Source organism: Dromiciops gliroides, chromosome 6 (genome assembly GCF_019393635.1).
Source record: "Dromiciops gliroides isolate mDroGli1 chromosome 6, mDroGli1.pri, whole genome shotgun sequence".
Lineage (NCBI taxonomy): Eukaryota > Metazoa > Chordata > Mammalia > Microbiotheria > Microbiotheriidae > Dromiciops > Dromiciops gliroides.
The window spans coordinates 86,980,394-86,999,127 of record NC_057866.1 but is presented as its reverse complement, the minus strand read 5'-3'; the positions used below and the strand labels follow the sequence as shown (position 1 = coordinate 86,999,127).

The window sequence follows — 18,734 nt, the reverse complement described above, 5'->3', positions numbered from 1 at the left end:
AGAATCTGAGGAAGTCTCACATGCCATTCTTGTGTACATGATCAATGGATTTGGAATAGTCTCAATGTCCAAAGAATGCTAATTAATGAATGGATGATGGGAGGTAGAGGTAGAGGAAGATGGGTAGTTATTAGAGAATATCTTGACCTGTGATTTCATCAGTATATTAAACAACCAGTAAGGAAACTATCTCTATAAATGTATGCTGGCAACTTGTGTTATCTTCCTTAGATTTATCCAACGTATCCAATCAGTGGCCAACTCTTGGCCCATCTACACCTCTGGCACCTATCCCCTTGTCTCTTCTCACAAAACCACCACCCTAGTGCAGGCTCTCCTCACTTCTTGCTAGCATTATGGCAATAACCTCCTAATTTGTCTCCCAGCCTCGTTACTCCCTCCTCCAATCTATCTTTCACTTAAATGTCAAAGTGATTTACCTAAAGCACAGGTATGATGATGTCATTTCTTTACTCATTAAATTTTAGTGGCTCCCTGTTTCCACCAGGATAAATATGAGATACTCTGTTTGCCATTTAAAATCCTTCACAGTCTGGCTCCAGCCTGCCTTTCAAGTCTTATTTCACATGATTTCCCTTTGTTCACCCTCTCTTCAGCCACACCAGCCTTTTTACTGTTCTCCATCTCTGAAACTTAAGCTTTTCATTTCTGTGGCCTTACACTGGCTAGACCTCCATGCCTGGAATACATTCCTATTTCATATCTGCATCTTAGAAGCCTTAGCTTGATTAAAGGCTAAGTTCAAATATCACCCTCCACGTGAAGGCCTTTATTTTCCCTGAGGCTTACGAAGTTTAGTTTGTGACCAGAAATCTTCTAGTTGGATTAAAAAAAATCCAAACTGGTCTGTTAACATCATGCAAAGGGAATGAATTAGTAAATGACTGAATTTTTCCCTTCTCAACCAGTTGTTTCAGAGCCATTTAAACACAGCTTGTGAGCAAGTACAGTTGATTAAACATTAATCTTTGTTCCCAATTTATTCCTTCATTATCCCAAGAACAGATGTTGTTTGTACCCTAAAAGAATAAGCAATAAAAAGCCAGATTTGACAAACACTTTTCCTTCCCAAGTAAAGGAAACAAGATTCTCACTTTATTTCATGTTGTTATATTATTCTAGGTCCCTCATTGGTTGACATTCTTGTTATTCATTGCTTAAAGCAAGCCATGGCTGACAGACATCTGCTGTGTCGCTCTGGGCCCAACTCCTGTTCTCCAGGGCAGCCCTGATCAGAGCCCCCTGGGTCTGTCATTCTTTGTTGCTATCTGCCTCTCAGCTCCATCACTTCTCTCTATTTTCTCCCTGACCTCCTCTAGGATTGCCCTCTATGTTTCTCCTCTTGAATGAGCACAGGCACCTCCCTCCTCCCTGAAGCTATCTGTATTGCCCCCCTTCTCAGCTGGAAATGGATGCTCCAACCTACAATTCTGGCATAAAATTTTGCCTGGGCATTTCCTTTTACTTATCAGAAACTACCACATCAATTTCAGGTGAACATGTTTAATTCCTCCATTAGATTGCAAACTGCTTGAAGGGGCTTCTTTGTTCATCTTTCTATCCTTAGTACCCAGCATAGTAACCAACATAGAAGCTGTAGACTGAAGTAAAATGGTCATTATAATCCTGAAGTTAATAACAACAACTTAGATTTCAATAAAATTTGAAAGTTTACAAAATTCTTTCCATACAACATTCCTGTGATGTAGGCAGCATAAGACAGTAGTATGGTGGTGTACAAAGAGCACTGAATTGCGAGTGAGAGGAATTGTATTCCAATTATGACTTTAGGAAAGTCATTTTATTATTTAATAGTCTCATATGCAAACATGCCTTGCTAATGAATACACTGTTGTTCTGTCTACAATACTCAGTTACCTCACTCATAGAGTAGGGGTTATTTCATTTTTATATGTTTATAATATATATTACTTATATAAATACATTGACTATGTTATGTCATACTATATGATACATAACACATGTGTATGTATTATATTGTGTATGTGTATTATATACACGAATATATTACATATATATTATGTAACATACAGTATGGTATAATATACTATACCATATGGTATGCCTTATATATGTATGTTTTATATAATAGTATACTATTATAATGTAATATATTCTATATGGTGTATATTTATATAGAAATATATAATATCCTATAATACATTATATAATATATATATTATGTTATAGCATATGTATGTATACACATATAATATAATTTCATATATATTTATATACACATGCATATTCCAAAGACCTAGCAAAATGAGGGCCTTAGGCTGGAGGGTCTCTGAGGTCCCTTCTAGCTTTTGCTTCAATACAATGACCAATTCTGTGATAATCCTCTTTGACATATTTTCAGTGCTAGAGGCTTAAATACTTGAATAAAGAATAGGTGTGTTCCCCAGGGATGATGGTAATCATGGTGGTGGTAAGGATGATGATGACAATAACTAGCATTTCTATAGCACTTTAAAGTCTGAACAGTATTTTACAAATGTTATCTCATTTGACCCTCACACCAACCATGGGAGATAGGTATTTACAGATGAGGAAACTGAGGCCAACAGAGGTTAAGTATCTTTACCAGGGTCACAAAACTAATATGTGTCTAAGACTGGATTTGAAAAGGTTGTCCTGACACCATGTCCAGCATTCTATTCACTGGGCCACTTAGCTACCTCTTTATGTCACATGTAGAACATATACAGAGTAGACAGAAGTCAACCCAAGAAGGTATGTTCTTGAGAGGGGGAGACCAGGAAAGCCTTCCTATAAAAGATAGGATTTAAGCTGCTTCTGTTTAACTTATATGCAATGAGGCTTTGTGGCATGGTAGATTGAGGACTTGCCTTAATGTATGAAAGGACCTGGGTTCAAGTTCTACATGTGACATACACTAATCATGTAAACACTTAACTTCTCAGTGATCCAGGCAGCTCTCTATAAGTATAGGTTATAACTGAGTTCCTAATCTGAATCAGTGGAAAGAATTTCCATGCCAGGAATTCCCCATATGGTTGGAATCACAAATTCAGGACCCCAGTCCTCTCCAATCTCCCTCCACAAATATGTAAAAAATGTTCATTTCATTCCTCAAATTGTCTGTTTTCTAAAGATTCTAACCCTATGTATCTCCTTCATTTAGCATATTAAAGAAGACACATCTTCCCCTCATGGAGAGAGTGGCATTGTTCCAAAGAGGAAGCTTGCCAAAACTTTCAGTGGATTATGTGGGCCAGACCTCTGAAGTCCACATTAGAGGTGCAGAAATGAGTGACTTACTAAGCACTGGTGAGAAAGTCTTCATATTTAGAAATCCAGAAGAGCCTACCATCTCTCTATGTGCCTCATCAAAGAGAAAGAAGAAGAACTTTCTGAACTCTAAGAAGGCTTCATTGGTTACCTCAACACCTGGGAGTAAAGAAGGCAGGAAACTCTTTCCTTCCACTGAAAATCAGAACATTGACCTCTAGATGGCAAAAAATAAAAGTTTAAATATGATTGTATTTTTGTATAACTTTAACATTAGTTGTAAATAGGAAAAAGACACACACATCTGTCAGCCTAGTTTCTATTTTAATCTTTGCCTAGTTGCAATAAGTCTGAGAATGGACTTCCTGGGGAACACTTACTTTCTTGGGAGATAGCTCTAGAGCAGGATGTAAAATGAAGCCAGGACAGTGACAGTGTGCATGACCAAGCCTCAACAAAGAGACCCAAGAGCCCTCATCAGTTTTCCCCGACATTTGGCCAGGTCACCTCTTGAACATTAAGAGAAAAGAGCCTTTGGACTGTGTTTGCTAAAGTGAGTCATGTTCCTGTGGTTAATGCAATATTTTATTTTTGTGTAAATGTGGACCATTTAAAAATATATTTCATTTTGAAAGCTATGGAGAAATGCTTCTGTTCTTACTTTTGGTGCATTTTTTTTTTTTTAAATTTTGACTGTGTTCATTGTGTGAAAGGGAAGGTATTGTGACTATGGGAGGAGTCTGTGAGGATTTTCCTGATTGAATATATTTAACCACCACAAATCCTGAGTTATATAGGATGCTGAGAGGATTAGAAAGCATGCTTAGTGAAGAAAGGGGTGAAGTAAAGTTTCTTAGCCTGGGGTCTATGGGCTTAATTGTCATAACTGTATTTATGCATTTTAAAACATTATTTTGAGAACAAACAGGTTCTTTGACTTCAACAGATTGTCAAAAAGCTCCATAATACAAAAAAAATTAAGGACTCATGGATAATAGGAACTTGCAATAATTAACCTGGAGAAGAAAATAGTTAATAGTTAAAAATGTGATTCCAGATTGTTAGTCTCAGAATTGACCCAGGCCAGAACAAATTATTCCTAGTCTGCAAATCTCTTACAGGCATCTGCCCTTGTTTCATTAAACCTAGAAACAAAAAAAAAATACTCCCTTTCTTTCTCCTATTTCTTCTTGATTTTTTTTTTCTCCTTCTCTACCTGGGTCTCTGCTCCAGGATTACTAGATCTCATCTCAAGAGTGGGAGAACATTTAGTTGTTTGACTGACCTGTGAGATCATTTGGCTTAGGGAATTCTATTTTAGACAAAGATAAAGGAAGAAGGCATGCTCCTAAAACAGCTTATTGAATGGCTAGATGCTGGGGAGGGTGTCAATTTCTCCCAGAACTTTGGTGTGCTTTATAGCTACATTCTGGGTGTCAAGTTTCAATTTTCAGGCTTTGTAACGATATAATTACATGTTGTATGTGCTTGGTTTAGTTTATATTGTTATCTCCTTAAATGCTAATAAAGTAGTTTTGAAAAATCTTAAATCTAAGGGGGTGATTAAAGAGAAAAGAAGATATAAGCAGTTGAGCCAGGAGAATCTTAGGGAGATTGGGAGTCCCTGGAGGCCAAACAGACCTAGATGGGCAGCAATCACAGAGATAATGATGAGACCACAACACGGGCAGCTTTGGAGTTGAAAGAAGAAAAGCTTTTTGCTTTACAGAAAGTACTAAAAGTCAAGACAAAGTAGAAACCACTCAGCAGAATTGCTTCTAGCTGGTCTCCTCCCTTTCTGGGCTCTGAATTCCTACCTGTCTTACTCTTGTAGATTCAGTGCACGCTAGACCATTTTGTCTCCTGTTAGAAATTATTCATTATCATTAGTGGAATTTTGGTGCCTTGGTTGCATTACCCTTAGAAATGCCAGCAACCAGGGAAGATCTTTTGCCCTCAGAATAGCGACTGTGAATGAAAGGCCATTTCTTGGATGTAATGCAGCCTTCACATTTTCAAGATGTATTGGCACGATAATGCCAATATTCAGCTTTGAATTGTAACTTTGCATATATATTGCAGTTTCTACTTGGACAAATGAGGGTATTTGAATATCTCACTGTTGGTTATAAAAAATCTAATAAGGATGAATGGTCTCTATTCCAATCACTGTAGAGCCATTTGCAAAAGAGGAAGTCTGAATTTATGAACAGATTGTATTCCAAAAGTTTGTTTTTATAGGTCAGTTTTTAGAATTTGGAATCCACTTTTCAATGCAAACAATACTCTAAGTGGTGATTCAGTTTCACAGACCAGCCCACAAAGGCTATGAAGAGGCAATACATGGAGCACTGAAGAAAAAAATTGAGTTGGAGTTAGGAAGATCTGGTTTTAAATCTCACCTCCGCTACTTACTTCACATGTGGTCATGGACAAGTCACTAGAGCATCAGAGCCTGTTTTGTGTGAGCAAGAGGATATTAACCCTACACTATCTACTACATAAGGTTGTTCTGAGGAACCGTATACAAATCTTACAACAAAAGAGAAATAGGAGTTATCATTATGTAAGCCATTGTGTACCTGGATAAGACTATTCATATTTTTAAAAACCCAACCTAAGTGTGATGAAGAGAAAGTTTCAGTGGGGGGTTGAGACTGTCAGGAGAATCCATTGGAGAAGATATGAATGCTTAACCCAGAAAAATGAAGATGCTTAGGGGAAAATAATTATTTTCCCATATTTGAAGGGTTGTCCTATTGAAGGATTAAATATGTTCTAATGAGCAATAGAGAGAATAAGAATCATAAATTTAGTGCTAGAAGAGACTGCAGTGGCCATCATTTGACAGATGAGGAGAATGAGGCTAAGAAACATGAAGTGACTCATGGGAGCTCACTAAGGAAGTGACAGACCTGGAAACAAAACCAAGATCAGCTGAATAAAAATCTAGCACTTGTTCTATTCTACTAACCTGCTACCACAGGAGACACTGTACAGAGTAGATCTGTGCACTAGAAGAGAATAAACTTGCTGACAAAGCCATCTATCAGCTGAGTGATATGTCATGGCACGTGTTGAGTTTGCTCTAATTAGAAGCATTCAGGCAGAAATTGAATGACCTCTGGCCAAGGATGATGTGGATGAGATTTATGCTTCAATCTGAGGTTGGAACTGATAGTCACTGAGTTCTCCAACTCTTAAAATATGACTGTTTTTTTCTGTGTTCTGAGTTTTACAATTCCACAAACATTCTCCAAAGTCATATCGGGATATCATGATTTCATTTCTCCAAGGTGGAAGGAAGGAAGGAAGGAGAGAAAGAGAAAGAGAAAAATGAAAGAGGGAAAGAAAGAAAAAGAAACAAAGAAACAGAAATGGAGGAAGGGAGGGAGAAAACAAGGGAGTAAGGAAGGAAAGGAGGGAAGAAAGGAAACAAGAAGGGAGGGAGAAAAGAAAGGAAGCAAGAAGAAAGGAAGGAAGGGAGGAAGGAAGGAAACAAACATTTAATAAGAGCCTACTATGCACCAGCTCTTACAAATATTATCTTCTTTAATCCTAACAAATATCTTATTTACTCCTTACCCCTTTATCCTTGGGGGTGATGTTATTATCCTCATTTTATGGTTGAGGAAACTGAGGCAAGTCGAGATTAAATGACTTGCCCAGGTTCACAGGTAGTAAATATCTGAGGCTGCATTTGAATGCAGCTTGACCTACATGTAGGCCTAGAACTCTGTCCACTGTACAAACTAGCTGCCCCCATATACCTCTGGAATATAAGGTCTGGCTGGTTCAACCATGTTATAAGTTTCAAATTCTTGTAGCAGACTGGATAGACTGAATCTAATGTCTGGGTCCCAGCCTCTCTAAATTCCAAGTAACTCACCATCAGTAGGTCATCATACATAAGCAATAAATTTTTTGGCCATAGCAACCAATAAAAGAAAGAAAAATCATAAATTGATCTTTAGTCCTTTCTGGACTGCGTGGTAGAAAAGGAGACAGAGGATGCTATTATCTTTAAAATATCTATAAACTTTAACTCTTGGTACTATAAACATGAGATTGTTTTCTCAAGATCTATAAGTTACTATATTACTGGAGGAAATGAAACCTGTCAAGACCAACATTCTTATTATAAGTATGGTAAAAAGGTATGAGTCATTTGTAGCTAAATGAAAGAGTGTCTCAGAGGTTCTTTTCCAATAAAAGAGTTAACAGTTAGGCTAAAAGATCAGTAGGAAGCTATATAATAGTCTAGGTGAAAGGTGATATAGACCTTATGAATGGAGAGAAGAGGACAGAATGGAAAAGATTTGGCAGCTAACTAGATATGTGGAGGAGGGAGACAAGAACTTATGGATAAGACCTAATGGACAAGACATTATGAATGGAGAGAAGAGGTAGAATGGACAAAATTTGGCACCTAAATGGATATGTCAGGGAGGGAGAGGAGGGAGAGAGAATATCTGAGAATGACATGAGATTAAGAACCTAGAAAAAAAAGAACATAGGTAACCAGAAGGATGGTGATACAGTAGACACAAGCAGGGACACTGAAGATGGATAGGGTTTGAGATAGAAAATTGACATTTTATAAATTTAAATAAAGGTGAGTTACTCTTTTATTTTTAATATGTGGAATAAAACAAGGATTTACATAATGTAGTACAATAAAAATGATATACTCCTATTAATTTTTGTTGTCCCCTAGGCTTGTAATTTATTGATGCAGAGAATTCCCTCTGCAGATGCAGCCCAGCAGCTACTCTAGGATTTAGTCTTAGAGGATGGAGGCTGACTAGGAGATAGAGGGCCAAATGACTCACCAACAGTTACATAAGCTATATGTGACTGGTGCAAGACTTGAACCCAGGTCATGACTCCAAAGCTGGTCCTCCATCCACTATACTATTCAGCCTCTAGGAGATATTTTTTAATCTTAAATGATTTTATTGTAGCATAAGGGAAAACTTGGGTTCTTGAAGTCAATACCAGCAGAAAACAAGCCCAAAATGTTTCCCAAAATGCCTAGTGATACTGTATCTATTGCCCAATGATCAAGCTGGTTAAGTGTAGAAAAGCTCAGAGAATTGGACACCAGATAATGATTTCTACTCACAGATTTATTCAATGGATATTAAAATATAGAAAAGTTGGTAGGTGGCTATATTGGCCGGAGTGCCCACACTGCCCACAATGATGAAAACATAGATCAGTGAAGTGGTGAAGTATTACTATAATTAAGCTAATAACAAGCAGAAATAACAGATATTAGTATAATGCTTTGAAATTTGCAAATCCGTTTAAATACATCATCTTAATGAAGCCTTATAGGAACTCTATGATCTAGGTACTAAAGGTATTATTATTATAACCATTTGACAGGTGAGGAATCTGAGGCACCAGGAGATTAAGTGACCTGCCTGGAGTGACACAGCTAGTGAATGTCTTAAGCAGCATTTAAACTCAGGTCTTCTTGAGTCCATACTTCCATAATGAGCCCCTCAGAAAACCAGAATAAACAGGAGCTCTGCAGGGGTTGTCCTCCTCTACTGCAACCCGCAACAAAGTGATAGAAAGCTAGATCTTATAACTAAGAAGGGCAAAGGTACTTCTTTATATTCCTTTAAAAATATCAAATATCCCAGGTAACTTAATTAGAAAAAAAGAAGAAAAGTGGTTCAGCAAAACCAAACAATACATAGTTTTTGACAGTCTGTGTGGTATTCTATATGCTTAATCCCCCCACCTTTGTAGAAGAGGGAGAGAATGTGATTTTTCCAACAAGAAAGAGAATGAGGGAGAATATCTATCCCACCCCTTGATTTTACAGATGAAGAAATTAAGGTCACCTAGATCAAGTGGCAGAATTGGGATTTTCATTCAGATTCCCCATATCTAAATCCAAATGACATTCCCATCAGAATACAAAGTGTGTTGGCTCAGAATGTGGCCATTTCCACTTGGAAGAAGGTGAAGAATCTTCCAATAGAGGCATCTGGGGGCACCACAACTCTGTCTCACACTGCATTTACACAAAAGTATTCAAATCCTAGTTGATATCAAAGTCCAAAGTGCCTGTTACAAAAGGGAAGTGAGGAAGGGGCTATTCCTACTGAGAGAACCCTTTCCCCTTCCATCTAGGCTTTAAATTTTATCATTTCAACCCCCCAAATGGAAAAGAAGTTGAAAAGAAATAACAACATCAATATTTTATCACTGCAGAAGAGATGAGGTGATCCTCCCTTCTCCAAATCCTCCTAAGGGTTTGATGCTGCTTCATTGAATTGTCTATTGCTATTCCTAAAGACTCTTCTTATAGGAAAAACTGTAGTCTATGATCGCCATTATTCATGGTCCTTGTGTGTGGAGAGAGCATAAAATGTGGCAGAGAGATAGAAAGAGATTCATACAGAACAAGAATTACAAAAGGGGAGAGAGAGTGTGTGACTAACAGAGGTTCAAGGGGAAGGGGAAACAAATAGAGATATAGCAGGATAGGGAAGAGATGGATAGAGAAACAGAGAGAACAGAAATAGAGACACAAGGAGAAGACAGAGAGGAAACAAAAATAGATACAGAGACCAACAGAGGATCTATAGAAAGATGAGAAATACGGGCAGCTAAGTGGTGCAGTGAATAAAGCACTGGCCCTGGATTCAGGAGGACTTGAATTCAAATCTGGCTTCAGACACTTAACACTTACTAGCTTTGTGACCCTGGGCAAGTCACTTAACCCTCATTGCCCTGAAAAAAAAATACATAAAGAAAGAGGAGAAATAAATAGATTAAGAGATTACATGCAAGGGTTGCCCTGCCCTGAAGAAAATATTGAGCTAATTTTGGGGGCGAGGGGGAAGGGGGAAGGGGGAAAGGGCAAGTGGCATAGGAGGGAGTCAGAACTAGGAGTCATATTAGCTACTTTTCTTGTATGAGGCTGGGGGTTAGCTAAACAAAGATGCTTATGGAGTTGTAAACTCCCCAAGTGACTGAATCACAGAGGATGCTGGAGAGCATGTTAATATCACTAGGATTATCATCAAGTGCAATTGGAAAATTTTCTCTGCTGCTTAGTCAACTTCAGAACTTTCAGTGTGAGTAACAGTCTGGGTAACCAAAGCTGGAGAAGGTGTAGTTGCTCAACTCTGATGGCTCCTAGCCAAGCCACAACACTTTACATGGAATGTGCCAAGCTGCATAATCAAAATATACCCAGGAACCAGCAAGATCTCAGCATAAACAAACCATCAGAGTAGAAAGGGATATCAGGGGGCATCTAATCCAATCCTTATTTGACAAAAGCCCCTCTAAAATAATAATAAATGGAAAATAAATTTCTCCTATGGGTGGGAGACACTTTGTTGGCATGTCCAGAAATGTATTGCTATTCCAAATCAAATTTTTTTTTTTTTTTACAGAAAACATACGTTAATCACAGAGATCTGATATTTATCTGGCCTTTCAGTCAATTATGTCTCTGCAAAGATGTTATAGGCTATGGAAGATCATTTGCAAAATCTTTCTTTTAAGGGTATCCTGGATTCATGCTCATATTATTTCCATAATTTTTTTGTAGAGATAGGAAAGTAGGCTCATGGGTTGGTGGCTTTTTAATATTCTCATATGACTATGTCATAAAATACTGAGGTCTCTGAAGAACTCAAACTTGATAGTCGGCCAAAGGGCAATAGTGCAGCATAGGGTAGACTTTCACAGCCTGGTAATACATGAAAAAGGAGGAAATGTTATAAAGGAAGGCATCAAAGAGATATATAACTAGTAAGCCAGACAGGCACATTCTTGCACAGGGCCTGGCACTCAGTTCCACAGTTGGCATTTATTGGATTGGAAAATGAAATATATATATATATATATATATATATATATATATATATATATATATATATATATATATATATATATATATATATATATATATATATATATATATATATATATATATATATATATATAAAACCCTCAGCTCATACAGTAGAACTTCTATGTAGGATTTATAAGATGGCAAGGGCAAGATTTGTATAGGATGGATAAGCAGGGATGGATTGAAAACTGTACAAATGAAGAGAGTATGAACATTGATGACATTGCAAGTATGTTGAAATATCAGGCAAACCTTAATGGGTTCAAAGGTTCATTCACTAAAATATATTGAGAATAGATGCTGGGGGCAGCTAGGTGGCATAGTGGATAAAGCTCCAGCCCTTCATTCAGGAGGACATGAGTTCAAATCCAGCCTCAGACACTCAACACTTACTAGCTATGTGATCCTGGGCAAGTCACTTAACCCTCACTGCCTCACCAAAAAAAAAGAAAAAAGAATAGATGCTAAAAACAGTAGAATCATAAAAAACTAGATCCTCAAAAATATTTATTATAGAATTATTTGTTATTGCAATACCCTACAAAGCATAATAGGAATACAGACTTATAGTTGGACAGTACTTTTACAAACCATCTACTGAAATCCTCCTGTTATATAAATAGGGAAATGAATCCCATGGATGTAAAGTGACTTGCTCAAGGTCAAAAAGGTAATAGGTGCCAGAAATAAAACCCAAACTCATACACTCTAATTCAAGATCCAAGCTCTGTCCTCCAGGCCACTCTACCACACCCTGTGGAAACAATGCAACAAAAATATATTAAGCATGTAGGCACCAAACTGGAAGGAAGGCTTATATCTTTCTGGAAATCAATTTTCATATTTGTACACAGAACAAACATAAACGTATTAAAGAACTGCAAAGAGCTTGAGATCACAATGTGGATGCATTTCTGATTCTATGTTAATCTAATCTAGGTACTTTTCAGCAAATCAAACCTTATCCAGATTTTTTTTTTGTCTTATAGATTCCTAGGGAAGCAATTTCACTTTGTGTATATATCTACATATTTTATGCAAAGCTTCCAAAACAAATTCTGTCCCTCCTTCTGGAAAATGTATTTGTTTAAATTGCATCACCTACTGATGTGCTTTTTTTTTTGAGGGGAGGGGGCAAGGGCATAGTTATGAATTCAGTTCTGAGCTTTAAAAAAAACACTTTTTTTTTCTTCTTGCTAGTCCTCTGTATGTGGATATGGTTGTTACTATTAATGTACAAAATCCTAATTATTCATGAATAAAATTTGTAAACAGCTGAATCACATTTGGCTACTGCCTTCCCTATCAAAAAGATTTTTACTGGTTGCTGTTCAAGTGTGTTCTTGATCTGGCCTGCTTGGAGGAATTATGTTTTCTATAATAAACAAACATTCTTTTAAAGTATTTTATATTTTAAAAATCAAAGCAGGATTGTAATTTATTTTGACATCTCATATGATTTTTATACAGTTCTTACAAAACAACTGAGTGAAAATAGACCAAAGCTTCATCAAAATATGAGGTGTATATCACACATGAACTACATAACTGAGATAATTAGAAACAACTGAAATGTCTCACAATTGGGAAATGGCAAAATCAACTATGGCATATCAATGTGCTAGAGGACTTGAATGTAAATAAGTTGAATCAGTATGCGGAAAATAAATATATTTAGAAAGATCTATATTAAGTAATTTGAAGGAAAGAAAAAGGCACCCAAAGAGATTATATATCAGCTACAATGATTGTAAAAGAAAAAAATATATATACATATATATGTATATATGTGTATGCATGTGTGTATATACACACATATATGTGGCTAGATGCCAGAAAAATTTAAAAAGGAATTAACTATAAAATATAAAATATAGGATATAGAATATGAGCTCCTTGAAGACAAATAATATTTCTTTTGGTCTTTGTATTCACAGCAACTAGCACAATACCTAGCACATAGTAGATAAAAAATACTTGTGATTGAAACAGAGAGAATGAGATCATTAATTTAAATGGGACTATAAACCTTAAAAAACTATACAAAGTATTGACAGTTATTATATTTTGTATGTTGACATTCTTTCATCCATATGTAAATAGTTGTAATATATGCTTGATAGGTTTTGCTGATAATTAGAATTTATAACAACAAATTACTCTGCAAAATCCTATTTCTTTGGTGCTTGCTGGTGTTAAAAAAAAACATCCAGTGTGGAATCAGAGGATTCAGCTGAATTATTGGCTCTGTCACTTGTCACTTGTGTGATCTAGGGCAAGACACAATTTCTCTGGACCTCTTACTTCAGCCACAAAATAAGTATGTTTGATTAAATGTTCTTTAAAATCCCTTATAACTCTAAATCTTTTATGTGATCTTATGAATAGCAGGTATTTGTCACATACAGTCATCCCCATCCTGTATGGCCAAAGGGATGAAGTTATACAAATATTAATATTGGGAAATATATTTTCCCAATCATTTAGGTATTTCCTTTTTATATTATATTTTTCTCACTTACATGTAAAAATAAATTTTGATATATTTTTTTAAATTTTGAGTTCAAATTCTCTTCTCCCTCTCATCCCTTCCCCCTCATTGACAAGGCAAGCAATTTGATATAGAGTGTACATGTTCAGTCATGCAAAATATATTTGCATATTTCATGTTATGAAAGAAACAGAACCCCCCCCCAAAAAAAGAAAAGAATAAAAACCCAAGAAAAATAAAGGTTTTTTTTTTTTTTTAAGTGTGCTTTACTCTGCATTTAGATTATTTTTACATTAAGTTCTTTCTCTGGAGATGGAGAACATTTTTTCATTACAAGTCCTTTAGTATTTTCCTGAATAGCATTGCTGTGAGTAGCTAAGTCATTCATGGTTGATCAGCAAACAATATTGCTCTTATTATAGACATGATTCTCCAAGTTCTGCTCATTTCACTTTGCATTAATTCATGGAAGTCTTTCCAGATTGTTTTTTTCTGAGATCATCATTTCTTATAGTACAATATTATTCCATCACAATCATACGCCACAACTTGTTCAGTCATTTTTCTATTGATGGGCATCCCCTCAATTTCCAATTCCTTTCCATCACAAAAAAGCAGTGATAAATATTTTTTCTATGTGGGTGTTTTTCCTTTTTGTTTCCATATCTCTTTGGGATACAGACCTAGTAGTGATATTGCTGGGTCAAAGGATATGCACTATTTTGTAGCCCTCTGAGCATAGTTCCAAATTGTTTCCTGAATGATTAAATCAGTTCACAACTCCACTGACAGTATATTAGTGTATCATTTTTTCCCACATTACCACCAACATTTGTCATAATCTTTTCCAGTCATATTAGTCAATTTGATGGGTGTGGGGTGGTACCTAAGAGGTGTTGCAATTTGCCTTTCTCTAATCAAGATGGATTTTGAGTATTTTTATATGAGTATAGATAGCTTTTTTGGGGAGGGGGGAATGAAGCAGCTAGGTGGCACAGTGGTTAAAGAGCTGGGCCTGTAGTCAGGAAGACCTGAGTATAAATCTAGCCTAGACGTTTACTAGTTCTGGGATACTAGGTAAGATGATTAACCTTGTTGGCCTCAGTTTCTTTATATGTAAAATGAACTGAAGAAGGAAATGGCAAAACACTCCAGTAGCTTTATCAAGAAAACACTAAATGGCATCAAGGAGAGGTACACAGGACTGATAAAAGGACTGAATAACAAAAATTGATAGCTTCAATTACTTTACCTGAAAACTGCCCCTCACTACTTTCCCCATTCTCCTCTCCACTGTAAAAGCACTTTTATGCCGTTTTATGTGAGATAATTTACCCCATTCTAGCTCTCTCTTCCCCCTACTCCCACTGCATTTCTCTTTTTGCCCCCTTTTTTTATATCATACCATTATATTCAATTCACACCTGTGCCCTCTGTCTATGTATACTCCTAACTGCCCTAATAATGATAAGGTTCTTAGGAGTTACAATTATCTTCTGAGGTAAGAATGTAAATAGTTAAATATTAAATCCCTTATGATTTCTCTTTCCTACTTATCTTTTTATGCTTTAATCAAATCTTTTATTTAAAAATCAGATTTTCTATTCAGTTCTGATCTTTTCATTAGGAATGCTTGAAAATCCTTTATTTTATTGAATGACCATTTTTTCCCATGAAGGATTATACCCAATTTTGCTGGGGAGGTGTTTCTTGTTTGTAATCCTAGCTCCTTGTCCTTCATTATATGGTATTTCAAGCCCCCCAATTCTTTAATGTAGAAGCTACTAAATTTTGTGTTATCATGGCTGTGGCTTCATGATATTTTATTATTTTTTTTATTCTGGCTGTTTGCAATATTTTTTTCTTTATCCTGTAAGCTCTGGAATTTGGCTATAATACACCTGGGAGTTTTCATTTTGGAATTTGTTATAGGAGATGATCAGTGTATTCTTTAAATTTTTATTTTGCCTTCTGGTTCTATAATATCATGGCACTTTTCATTGAAAATTTCTTGAAAAATGATGTCTAGGCCTTTTTTATCATGGCTTTCAGGCAGTCCAGTAATTATTAAATTCTCTCTCCTCTACTTTCCAGGTCAGTTTTTTTTTTCCAAAGAGATATTTCACATTTTCTTCTATTTTTAATTATTTTGATTTTGTTTTATTGTTTCTTGATATTTAATAAAGTCATTAACTTCACTTGCCCCATCCTAATTTTTAAGGAATCATCTTCTTCTGTTACCTTTTTTACCTCCTTTTCCATTTGGCCAATTCTACTTTTTAAGGAGTTCTTTTCTTTAATTAATTATTGTACTTCCCCCTCCATTTGGTCAATTCTGCTTTTAAAAGTCTTCTTCTGTTTGGTGGATTTTTGTACCTTTTTTTCTTTTTAACCATTTGACCTATTCTGTTTTAAGGTGGTATTTACTTCAGTACTTTTTTGTCTCTTTTATCAAATTGTTTCTTGCCAATTTTTCCCCCCTAATTATCTTTGATCACTCTCATTTTTCCACAATTTTCTCTCTACATCACTTACTTGATTTTTTTGTTTGTTTTTTGGGGTTTTTTTGTGAGGCAATGAGGGTTAAATTGACTTGCCCAAGGTCACACAGCTAGTAAGTGTCAAGTGTCTGAGGCTGGATTTGAACTCAGGTCCTCCTGAACCCAAGGCCAGTGCTTTATCCACTGCACCACCTAGCTACCCACTTACTTGATTTTTAAACTCCTTTCTGAGCTCTTTCAGGAATTCTTTAATTTTTTTTGTGCTAAAACTTTTGTTCAATAAACATTTATTTTATTTTTTCCAGTTACATGTAGTTTTCAACAACCATTTTCATAAGATTTAGAGTTCTGAATTTTTCTCCCTCCCTCCCTTTCTTCCCCCCTTCACAAGACAGCTACCAATCTGATATAGGTTACATATCTTCAATCCACAAGTGCTCTTTTTATCAATTCTTTCTATGGGAGTGGATAGTATGCTTAATCATTAGTCCCTTGGGATTGTCTTGGATCATTGTATTGCTGACAGTAGTTAAGTCATCAAATGATGCTGCTCATCAAATGATACTGCTGTCACTATGCACAATGTCCTCCCAGTTCTGCTCACTTCACTATACATCAGTTCATATGAGTCTTTCCAAGTATTTCTGGGATCATCCTGTTTGTCGTTTCCTATAGCACAATACCATTCCACTACAGTCATATACCACAGCTTCTTCAGTCATTCCTCAGTTGATGGAAATTCCCTTGATTCCCAATTCTTAGCCACCACAAAGAGTTGCTATAAATATTTTTCATACAATTTTCCCCCTTTTTCTCTTTTTCACAATTGCTATTGTTAACTGTTTCCCTCCATTCCATTCCCTTCCCCCTGATATTTACTCTATTATCTATCTCCTTTCATCCTATCCCTCTTCAAAAGGGATTTGCTTCTATCACTTACCCCAATTTTCTCTCCCTTCTTTTGCCCTGCTCTATTTATCTCATTCCAACCTATTTTCTTTCAGGGTTAGATAGATTACTCCACCCAATTGGGTGTGTGTGTGTGTGTTATTGCTTCCTTGAGCAAATTCTGATGAGATTAAGGTCTTTGAGCCAATTCTGATGAGTGTTAGGCTCATTTACTGCTCAGATTAAATAGATTATTCCACCCAATGGGGGGGGGGTGTTAATCCATTCTTGAGCCAACTCTGATGAGATTAAGGTCTTTGAGCCTATTTGGATGAGTATAAAGTTAATTTGCTGCCTTGCCCCTCCCCCATCTCTTCCCCCACTCCATAATAGGCCCTTTCCTGTTTCTTTCATGTTGGATTTCACCCCATGCTAACTCTGCCCTTCCCCCTCCCCCAGTGCATTCCTCTCACCCCTTAATTTTACCCTAAAGATGGCATAATGGTGCAGCTAGGTGACACAGTGGACAAAGCATCCACTCTGGACCTAGGGGGACCCCAACCAAAACCCAGCCTCAGACACAAGATAGTCACCCACTGCACAACCCCAGGTATGTTCCCCAACTCCTATGTTTATGGTTCTCTAGGGTCTTGTTTTTGAAAGTCAAATTTTCCAGTCAGTTCAGGTCTTTTCCTCACAAATACTTGAAATTCATCTTTTTCATTGACTTCCCATTATTTCCTCTAAAAGATTATGATTAGTTTTGCTGGGTCGGTGATTCTTGGTTGTAATCCCATTTTCTTTGCCCTCTGGAATGTCATATTACATGCCCTCTGGTCCTTTAATGTAGAAGCTGCTAGATCTTGTGCTAGTCTGACTGGGGCTCCACAGTACTTGAATTCTTTCTTTTGGGCAGCTTGCAATATTTTTTTCTTGACCTAAGAGCTCTGGAATTTGGCTATAATATTCCTGAGAATTTTCCTTTTGGGATCTTTCAGGAGGTGATCTTTGGATTCTTTCAATTTATATTTTACCTTCTGCCTTTAGAATATCTGGGCAATTTTCCCTGACAATTTCTTGGAAGATGAAGTCTAAGCTCTTTCCTTGATCATGGTTTCAGGTAAACCAATAATTTTGAAATGATCTCTCCTGGACTTATTTTCCAGGTCAGCAGTTTTTCTAAGAATATATTTCACATTGCCCTCTTTTTTTATTCATTTGGATTTGCTTTATTGTGTCTTGGTTTCTTATAAAGTTATTAGCTTCCATTTGTTCAATCCTAATTCTTAGGAAATTATTTTTTTATCAGAGAGCTTTTCCATTTGACTTTTCAAGCTGATGAATTTTTTCTCATGTCTTTCCTTTATCATCCTCATTTCTCTTTCCATTTTTAACTCTGGCTCTCTAACTTTATCTTCAAAATCATTTTTGAGTGCCTCTATGGCCTGAGACCAATTCATATTTTTCTTGGAAGCTTTAGATATAGGGGCCCTGATGTTGACATCTTCCTCTCAGGGTGCACCTCTATCTTCCTTGTCACTAAAGAAACTTTCTATATTCCTCACCTTTCTCTGTCTGCTCATCTTGCCTTTCTTTTACTTGACTTTTAGCTCCTTCAAGTGGAGCACTGTTTCCAGGATGCACTATTCCAAGCTTCAGGATGTCTCAG

General features: G+C 36.4%; 1 protein-coding gene across 1 annotated transcript in view; it reads left to right on the top strand.

Moving 5' to 3' along the window:
* EVC2 (EvC ciliary complex subunit 2) overlaps positions 1-18,734 on the top strand; it is a 261,845-nt gene that overhangs the window by 188,457 nt on the left and 54,654 nt on the right. The window contains exon 23 of the mRNA XM_043972227.1: positions 1,185-1,267. Coding sequence (XP_043828162.1) covers positions 1,185-1,267 — 83 coding nt within the window. The remainder of the gene's footprint in view (positions 1-1,184; positions 1,268-18,734) is intronic.